This window comes from Monocercomonoides exilis, assembly GCF_001643675.1.
Source record: "Monocercomonoides exilis strain PA203 chromosome Unknown scaffold41-876177, whole genome shotgun sequence".
In the NCBI taxonomy this organism is placed as follows: Eukaryota; Preaxostyla; order Oxymonadida; family Polymastigidae; genus Monocercomonoides; species Monocercomonoides exilis.
Genome location: NW_027150586.1, coordinates 820,001 through 830,000, shown reverse-complemented (window position 1 = coordinate 830,000; position 10,000 = coordinate 820,001). Strand labels below are relative to the sequence as shown.

Below are 10,000 nucleotides of genomic sequence, written 5' to 3'. Positions count from 1 at the left end.
ACTCCATCTTCACCATCAAAATCATCATCATCAACACCAGCATCAACTTCTTTTTCTTCTTCCTCTTCTTCTCATTCTTCATTTCGCTCTCTTCACCAACATCCACGCAAAGTGAATGCTAAACAACACAAAGGTAATGCAATTAAACCAAATAAACCAATAAAAACAATAAAACCTCTTAAACCATCCAATTCATTCAACGATGACACTTTCATCAACATCATCAACATCACACAGACAAACATCTCTGGTTTCGCTTCAACTGCTCCTTCGCCTGCTTTGTGTGGCTCTCCTTCCACACACTCACCCTCTTCTTATTCATCTTATGCATCTTATTCATGTCATTCATCACATTCGTCGAATCCTTCTCATTTTTCTCATTCATCTCATAATCTTCATCCATCAGACACTTCGCATTCATTTCAGCCATTTCACAAGACTGCTCATCCTTCTTCTCTTTCTTCCACATCATCCACTTCATCATTATCCTCTTCATCATCAACATCTTCTTCTTCCCTTTCCTCTTCCTCCTCCTTCCTCTTCCTCCTCAACAATTCCATAGTCTCTCACTGTGCCAGTGAAATGTCTACCGCAGGCGGAGGGTTCTGCCTCATCCTCAATCCAAACAGCCAAATCCAGTTCATTTCTTCCTACGTCATCGAAAGCACTTGCTCTGTGCAGCCACAACACACGCAGAATGAAGGCAGAGGAGGAGGCATTTATTTGAACTGCCAACAAGGAGATGAATTTCTGTTGCAAGCGATGCTGTTCACCTCAAATTTGGCGACAATTGGACGAGATCTGTTTGTGTTTGCGAGGGATCTGAGCGAAAGTGTGAAGGAAGAGAAGATTAAGCTGGATTTCACAGCGTCTGCATTTGCAGAAGAAAATGCGCTGTTTGGAAGGGACTGCGAAATCAACAGAGACGAGACGCTTTTGTTTTTTTTGCGATATGTGGCGGAGGAGGTGTATGTGGATGGGAGAGGAGGAGGAGGAGGAAGTGAAGGAGAAGATGGAGAAGGACGAGATTGGCACAGGTGTGGAAGTGTGGAATCGCCGTGCTTGACTCTATCAGAGGCGCAGAATCATGTGATGACAGGGAAGAGTTCAATGCAGGCGAAGATAAATGTGTTTGGAAGGGCGACAATGACAGAGAGCGTGAGGTTGGTGAATGTGAAGGTTAGGCCGCTGGGATATACAGGGTACAAGGGGAATGGAGAAAATGGAGAAGAGAGGGAGGGGATGAAGAAAGTGAGTGAGTCTTCTTCTTCTTCCTCCTCTTCTTCCCACTCATCATCATCATCACCATCTTCTTCTTCCTCTTCTTCCTTTTCCTCCTCCTCTTCTTCTCCTTCCTCTTCTTCTTATTCTTCACAATCATCTCCATCTTCCTCTTATTCCTTCTCTGCAGACCTTGTCATTCCCATCCAGTTGAGCGACGACTGCGAAGCTGCCATTCAAACTGAAGGCTCCTTCGCCATCTGCTTCATCTGCCTCAAATGCGGCACTTCGATTGAATCTGTGGTGCAATCTTCTTCTTCTTCTTCTTCTTCTTCCTCTTCCTCTTCTTCATCTTCATATTTTTCTTTTTCTTCTTCTTTTTCTTCTCCCTCAACTTCTTTGAATTCTTCTTCTTTGTCTTTTTGTCCTTCATCTGAAACGAGCGCTTCACAACAATCTGCATCATCATCATCATCTTCTTCTTCCACTTCTTCTTCCGCTTCTTATTCAAAGACATTTTTTCATTCAAACGCTCATTTGATTTCTTCTCTTCTGCTTGTTCTGTCAGGCGATGCTTCAATCTCACATTGCCATCTGATTGTTGCAAGCAGCACTTCTTCTTCTTCCTTTTCTTCTTCTTCTTCTTCTTCTTCTTCTACCTCTACCTCTACCTCTTCCTCTCTTTCCTTCTCTTTTCTGTCCATCATAGGTGGAACAGCTTCAATCGACAACTTCCAACTCTCTAATACAAACACACCTATTTCTCTATCTTCTCCTTTTATTGTGTTTTCGTTGTCTTCTTTGCCTTCTCTTTCTTCTTCTCCTTCTCCTCCTCCTCCTCCTTCTCCTTCTTCTCCATTTTCTTCTCTTTCTTCTTCTTCTTCTCCTTCATCATCATCATTATCATCATCTTCTTCTCCTTCTTTTTCCTCTGGTTTCTTGTTTTGCAACACAAATCTATCCAATGTGTTTAATCCTTCTTCTGTTGATTGCAATTCTTTGGTGAAAATTAAGCATGTTTCTTCTTCTTCTTCTTCTTTCTCTTCTTCCTCTTCCTCTTCTTCTTTTACATCATCACATCTTGCTTCATCAAATTCAAATGACATTCCTTTTATTCATTTCATCAATTTTACATTGTCTTCATTTCCTTCTTCTTCTTCTGCACTATTTGAAGATACAGGAGATGCATCATCTTCATCTTCATCTTCATTATCGCAATCAACTTCTTCTTCCTCCTCTTCTATTTATCCTTCCCTCTCCCTCCATCTCTCCAACACCTCTCTTTCCTTCGCTGGCTCCTCTGAAATCTCAAAAGGAGGCGCAATTCGAGTCAATATTTTTGCCGGCAGCGATTTTGTGGCTGAAAATTGTGTGTTTGAGGAATGCGAAGCAGAGAACGAGAGTGAAGGAAGAGGAGGAGCAGTTTATTTGGATTGTGGAGGGTGTGGAAGTGGAAGTGGAAGTGGAGAAGGAGAAGGAGGAGGAGAAGGAAATGGAAACAGTAGAAGAGGAAATAAACGTTATAACAGAAGAGAAAGAGAATATAACGAAGGAGAAAAAATAAACAAGAAGGACAATATCGATTACATTTCTGGTTTGAATACAAAACAGAACAAAGAAAACTGCTGTTATAAAAGCAGAAGAAACCTTCACTCTTCCATCAAAAACAAACAAAATTCTCTCAAACACCCAATAAACCAACAACAATTAACCAATAAAAATTTCCACCCTCTCTCTTCTTCAGATTCCTCTCTAACTGACAATTTCCTGTTCAAAACGGTCACATTCACCGCAAACAAAGCCAAATACGGCAGCGATCTCTTCATTTCCTGCTGCAACTTGTCATCTGCATGTCAAATCTCCAAATTTGACATGGATTTTTCTCTTTCTGTGTTTAACGTGTCAAATGCGTTTTTTGGGGTGGATGAGAACGAGCACAATGATATTCCCATTGATTGCCTGCCTTTGATGAATGAGAAGTTGGATGAGGTGTTTGTAGATGGCTTGTCCATTCCAGAGGGCAAAGGAAGAGATTGGTTTCTGTGTGGAAGAAAGGAGACTCCGTGCTTGAGTCTGGAGGAGGCGGTGAAACATGTGAGGGAAGGAGATGGAGAAGGAGAAAGTGAAATGAATGAGTCAGAGGGAGAAGGAGAAGGAGAAAGAGAAAGAGAAGAAGAAACTGTTAAAACAAAAAGAAATACGAAAAACGCAAGTAATGAAGAAGAGAATGTGAAAAAAATGAGACAAATGAATGAGTTTCGTACAAGATTAGAGAAAGAGGGAGTTTTAACTGCAATCAACATTGTTAGCCCTCTTCGCCTGAACAGCACGTACAAACTGAACAATCTATTAATTCGTCCAAGCAGAAGCGAAGATTCTGGTTATTCTTCTTCTCTTTCTTCTCCTCGTTCTTCCTCTTTGTCTTCTTCTTTTTCTTCTTCATATGCTTTCAAGAATAATAATAACCATCATTTCCCATCGTCTTCATCATCGTCATCATCATCTTCTTTTTCCTCCTCTCCTTCTTCCAACAATCAAATAAATCCTTCTTCAAATGACATGACATATGCTGAGCTAACCATTGAGCCTGTCAATTATGGAGATTCTTCAGCTGTTCTTGAGAACTTTGGCGTTTTGACGTTTGACTCAGTACAAATCCTGTTTCCGAGTGCTATTTCGAAATTATCTAGGAATGTGTTATCTTTTTCTTCATCTTCTTCATCTTCTCTTTCATCTCTTTCATCTTTATCATCATCTTCTTCTTCCTTTTCCACTTCTTCTTCCTCTCCCCCAATCCAAGCCCTCCTCCTCACCCACGGCCCTTCTCTCTCCATGCACAATTGCTTGTTCTCTTTGTCTGACAGCGTCGGCAGCTTAGCCATCGACTTCAGCTTGTGCGAGGCAAAATCCGGAGAATTAAATTTCTCCGGCTGTGTTTTTGCATTCAACACAAACAATGTCTTCACGGCGTGGTTTGTGAAGTCTTGTTTTTCAGCTTCTTTTCTCCTCATCTTCAGCAACTGCTCGCTGCAGAATGTGTCAATGAAGAATCATCCACTTGTGGAGGTGGAAGATAGAGGAGAAGAAGAGGAAGAAAGGAGGTTGACGACATCTTCTTTATCGTCTATGTGTTCAACACCTTCTTTGAATTCTATTTCTTCTTCTTCTTCTTCTGATTCGATTTCTCCATTTTCTTCTCATTCATTTTCTTTTTCTTCTTCTTCCTCTTCTTCCTCTTTTTCGTCTTCCTCGTCTTCCTCGTCTTCCTCTCCTTCCTCCTTCCATCTCCTCTTCAACTCCACAAACCTAACCAACATCCAAAGCACACATACTCTTCCCCTCGTTTCTCCTTTCAACACTTTTTCCCCTCTCCACATTGTTTTGTCTGACTGCTCATTCTCTTCCTGCTCTTCACTGAACTCCAAATTCGGAGGAGTGGCGTTATTTTCACTTGCTCTGCCCACATTTAATGATGAAACACCTGAAGATGTGTATTTAGCTGATTCTTCTTCTTCTTCTGCATCTCAATTAAACCACCCAAAATCTCCATCAAGAATTCCTCATTCTTCTCATTCGATTTCTATTCCTTCTTCTTCTTCTTCTTCCTCTTCTTCTCTAATCTCTGACACAACTGAGCATTCATCCCTCACCATATCCCGCACCACATTCGCCTCTTGTTCCTGCTCCACAACAGAAGGCAAAGGCGGAGCAGTCTTCATCAACTGCTCCGATCCTCATGTTTCTATTTCTTCACCAAATTTCCCTTTTCTTCCTCATCTTCCATTTGTGTTTGATAACGTCACATTCACACAAAACGAAGCAAAACAAGGAAAAGACATATTCTTCATATGCAATTCATTGGCATTGCAGATGAACGTTGGGAGGTTTGGTTGCACTTTCAGTAATTCCACAAGTCTTATTTCAGGAGGCAGTGTGATTTGTGCAGCGGAATGCGATATTGGGACAGATTGCTTGTCTTCATCTTCTTTTCTTTCTTCTTCATCGGTGTATAATAACAATGATAATGAAGATAACAGTAATGAAGAGGACTTTGTTGTGGATTTGCTCGAAGCATATCTATCAAACACATTGTATGAGTGTGTGTATGTGGCTGGCAATGGAAGTGGAGGAGGAGGAGGAGGAAGAGGAGACATCAATGAGAAGGAATGTGGGAGTGAAGTTAAGCCTTGCTCTACGTTGGAGGTTGGTGTGGCACATTTGAAGGCACTTGAGAGAACTGAATATGGAGCGAATAAACAAAGAAACAAAAAGATTAATTCTTTGAAATTGAAGGGAAAAAACAGAATTTCATTGAATCCAGTTGAGAATGAGTTGATGACAAGAAGGATTGTTATCAACCAGAAATGCAGTGTAGAAGGTGAATGCGTTCTTGTTTCATTGAAAATTGAAGGGAGTTCAAATGAAAACATAAATAATGATAATAATAACATAAATCACCACAGTTCAAAATTTTACAAACAAAAAAGCAATTCCAAAGCAACTTTGCTGCTTAACTCTTCCATTTCTCGCAGTTATTCCTCATCAGGTGCCATTTTGTTTGCAATTGATTCAGTTTCTGTTGAAAGTGTCAGCATATTCATTGGAGAATCCTTTGTTTCACAGCATCCTTCACTCTTTTATCAGCACAACGGAACTTTTTCTCTTTCTTCCTGTGAAATTTCCTCATCTGATGACAGTTTGAACGATCCCTCGTCGCTTTTCTTGCTTCCTCACTCGCTTTTCCACCTGAGAAAAGGAAGATGCGAACTGAATGAAGTGCAAATTCACCATCTTTCTCTATCATCCTCTGTGTTTTGTACTCAAAAAGGAGCTTTTCTTCATCTTGAGAATGTGAAGCTATGTGACATTAACTACACAGCAGGTGTTTATTCAGTTGGAACATTAACATCATCATTATTAACTTCTCCTTCTTATTCCTCTCCCTCTTCCTTTTCCTCCTCCTCTTCTTCCTCTTCTGCACTTCTTGTTGATGGCAACTGTAATGTAGAAGCAGATGGAATAGAAGTTGAAAGAGCTGCGCTGTCTGCTCCTGTTGTGGCTGTATCGCTTTCACAGAAGATCAAACTGAATAAGATGGCTGCACGTAATGTCTCGTTCACTTCTGAGGCATCTTTTATTTCTTCTTTGGATTCTTCCTCTTCTTCTTCTTCTTCTTCTTCTACTTCTTCTTCTTCTTCCTCTTCCTCCTTTTCTTCCTCCGATGAAACAGCTGACATCAATGAGCCAATCACATTTTCTCTTTCTAGTTCCACATTCACAAACATTTCACGAACACACATTGGACCAGCTGTTATCTTAATCACATTCAGAAATTCTGATTTTGACAGGAATCAATTGAATTCTCATAGAAAACACAAAAACACACAAAATTCCAAACAAAACAGTTTGTTCAATGAAGAATTTAATAATCACCCAGTTTCCGTCTCTCTTTTCAATTGCTCTTTTGCTGGTTGCTCCACACCTTCAATCAAAGGGCAGATTGCAGAATTTGCAAATGTTCCTCAACTTTCATTGACAGACTGTGAATTCGTGGGGGATGTGGAAGCATTGATGTCATCATCATCATCATCATCATTATCTTCTTCTTCTTCTTTTTCATCTTCTTCTTTATCTTCTTTATCTTCTTCAGATTTATCATCTTCAGATTGTATTTATATGAAAAATTCTTGTATCCATTCTCCAAAATCAAAATTTTCATCTTTTTCATCACGTTTCTCTGTCTCCTCTGCCGATCTCATATGCCACTGGAACGGTTCTATGCTTCATATTCGCAATTCCTTTGCCTCTATTTGCAACTCATCTTTGTCTTTTTCATCTGAAGGCGCACTTTCTATCTGTGACAGCATTGTTTCTCTTTCTGATGTTTATTTTCATTCAAACAATCCACAGATCCCAAATTACAGTCAGGTTCGAAGGAATATTCTGTGCGAAAGAACTGGGCAGCAGTCTTATGCTTCATCATCATCATCTTCTTCTCTTTCTTCTCATCATTCTTATTCACCTTATTCTTCTTCATCTTTACTTCAAAGCCAATCTATTGAATGCATTTTGAATGTGTCCAGTTTGCGGTTTATGAGTCATTCTTCTTCATCCTATTCTCCCAATCTACCTCAAAAGAAGAATGAAAAACGAAATATGAAAAGAAGAAACTTTACAGAAAAAGAAGGAAATTTTCAAAATAAACAAGAAAATGATCAAAATTTTCCAACAAAAGAAAGCGTTATAGATGAATCTTTAGCTTCTTTGTGGATTCTCAACAAGGGATGTGCAGTTGTTGGGCAGATGTTCGAGGAAAAAAGACTTCCACAGCTGTTTGTCACGAATTTGGATTCAATTGCTGTTGAAGATGCAGATGAAACAACACATTTATCATCATCAACAACATTGTCTTCTTCTTCATCTTTGTCTTCAGACACTTTTTTATCTCAATCTCCTAATTCTCTTTCTTCTAATTCATCTTCTTCTCCTTCTTCCTGTTCCTCCTCATTTTCTTCTCCTTCTTCTCCTTCTTCTTCTTCCTGGTATTCCCGCCTCACCTTCTCTGGTTCTTTGCTTCTCCCATGCAACATGTCCTATGAACTTATTTCTCGCTTCCACAACTCCACCATCATTTACCCCTTTCCCTTCACCGATTATCACAACGAAGAAGAAGCAATAGGCAAAATTCCTTCTCATCTTCTGAAATGGACACAGAAGGAAGAAGAAGTAGCGGTGCGTGTGGCGAGGTGGGAAGACAACTGGGTTGTGGAGCCAGAGACAAGAGAATACAAACTTGTGAGCTTACCTTTCTATTCGGAGGAGTTTGTGATGAAGAACAGGAGCGAAATTGAGTTGCCTGATGGAAGCTGCCTGGAAGATCAGGAGAGTTTGATGGGGATTAAGTTTGGAGTAGCTGTTGATTCGGACACAGGAGAAGATACAGAATGCTGTGGAGGTGGGAGTGGAGATGAAAGAAGTGAAATGCATAATTCGTTTGATTCTTCTTCTTCTTCCACATCATCTTCTTCTTCTTTCTCCTCTTCTTCCTCCTCTTTCTCCACAAATAAATGTGCCACACTTGCAATGGCCATTCACAGGCTCCAGTCTTCTTCATTGCTGAAACACGCCATCATCGTCTTCGACACGATGGATGTGGATGAAGTGTTCTCTTCTTCCCTTGTGGCGGGTGATGTGGAGATTAATGGAGGGGAAAGAAGTGGAAGAAGTGGAGAAGGAGGAGAAGGAATAGGAGAAGGAGGAGGAGAGACGAGAAAGTTTGGATTACTCAGGTGGAAGTCGAATGGAAGGTTTATTTGTGGAGAAAGTGAACAAAGTGAAGATGTTTCTTCATCATCTCCTTCCTCCTCTTCATCATCATCATCCTCCTCATTTTCTCCTTCTCTTTCTTTTTCCCTTGTCAACTTTCAAATCCCTCCTTTTCTTCGTCACGATTCCCTTCTTCTCTTGACATCTGGCCATTTGCTAATAAACTCTTCCTTTTTGTCCTTTTCTGCTTCTGTTCCCTTTGACTCAAACTGGATAATGTCATTTTCTCTCATCAAATGCTGTCCAAAAGAAACTTCCTATTTGAACATTGCCGAATTGGATGCTTCTCTTTCTGATATTTCTGTGGATTTGCCAGCACATAATGTTGATCTGCCTATAAATATGTCTTCTTCTCTTATTGCTTGCTCTTGTTCGATGGAACAATCGTCATCTTCATCGTCATCAACTTCTTCTTCTCCTTCTCCTTCTTCCACTTTTCCTTCTTCCCAATCCTCTTCTTCCTCTTCCTTCTCTTCTTCTCCTTCCTTTTCTTCTTCCAATCATTTTTTGTCTGTTTCAATCAAATCATCAAATTTTAGTTCTTTTCATACTTTTTCCTCGGGTTCTATTTTGTCGCTTAGCGATTTCATTCATACTTTTAGCAATTCAACAGCCTCTTCAGCTTCTTCACGTTTCTCTTCCGATCATTCTCTTTCTTCTTCTTGTTGTTGTTCATCATCATCATCTTCTTCTTCTTCTCGCTTTTCTTCCTCCTCATCCTCTCTTTCTTCCTCTCCCTCTTCTTCTTCTTCCTCTTTCTGCTATCCTTCCCCTTCCTCCTCTCTGAATGTTGAGAATTGCACTTTCAGTTCATGTTCCTCTGTGTTACACGGCGGCTGCTTTTTTGTTGAGTCTTCTTCTCGTTTTGTTTCATTTGCCCGCTGCAAGTTCATCAATTGCAGTGCAGGCGGTGTTAATCAGAATGTAACAACTTCAGATACTTCTTCTCTTTCTCCTTCTCATTCTATTTCTTCTTCTTCTCATTCTTCTTCTTCTTCATTTTCATCTTCTCCTTCATTTACAACAATATCAATGCCTTTTTGTTCCAAACACCCTTTTATAAGTAATATGCATTCATGTTCGTACTTTAATTTCAGTAATTGTGTTTACAATCATCCTATTTCTTCATTTTCGTTATCATCATCATCATCATCATCATCATCATCATCTTATTCTTCTTCTTCTTCTTCTCCTTCTCCTTCTCCTTCTCCTTCTCCTTCTCCTTCTTATTTTTCATCATCATCATCATCAACTAACAACCAACCTTCTCAATCAAATGGCGGAGCTATCTATATTTCCTATCAATTTCCTGCTTTCCCTCAAAAACCACAAATTTTTCACAGTTTTCATTGCAAAGCCACATCTTCTGTGTCAATTTGTGGATGTTATTTCAAAAACTGCCAAGCTTCCTATCAGGGAACAGCTTGTTTTCTCAGTTTCAACTCAGTTTTTG

At 39.9% G+C, this 10,000-nt stretch overlaps 1 protein-coding gene across 1 annotated transcript in view; it reads left to right on the top strand.

The window, feature by feature from the left end:
• Positions 1 to 10,000, top strand: part of MONOS_15181p2 (uncharacterized protein) — a gene marked incomplete at both ends in the record, with an annotated part of 12,576 nt that overhangs the window by 2,265 nt on the left and 311 nt on the right. The window contains one exon of the mRNA XM_067868044.1: positions 1 to 10,000. This exon is cut by the window's left edge and continues 2,265 nt beyond it; it is cut by the window's right edge and continues 311 nt beyond it. Within this exon, the coding sequence (XP_067722625.1) occupies positions 1 to 10,000 (10,000 nt within the window).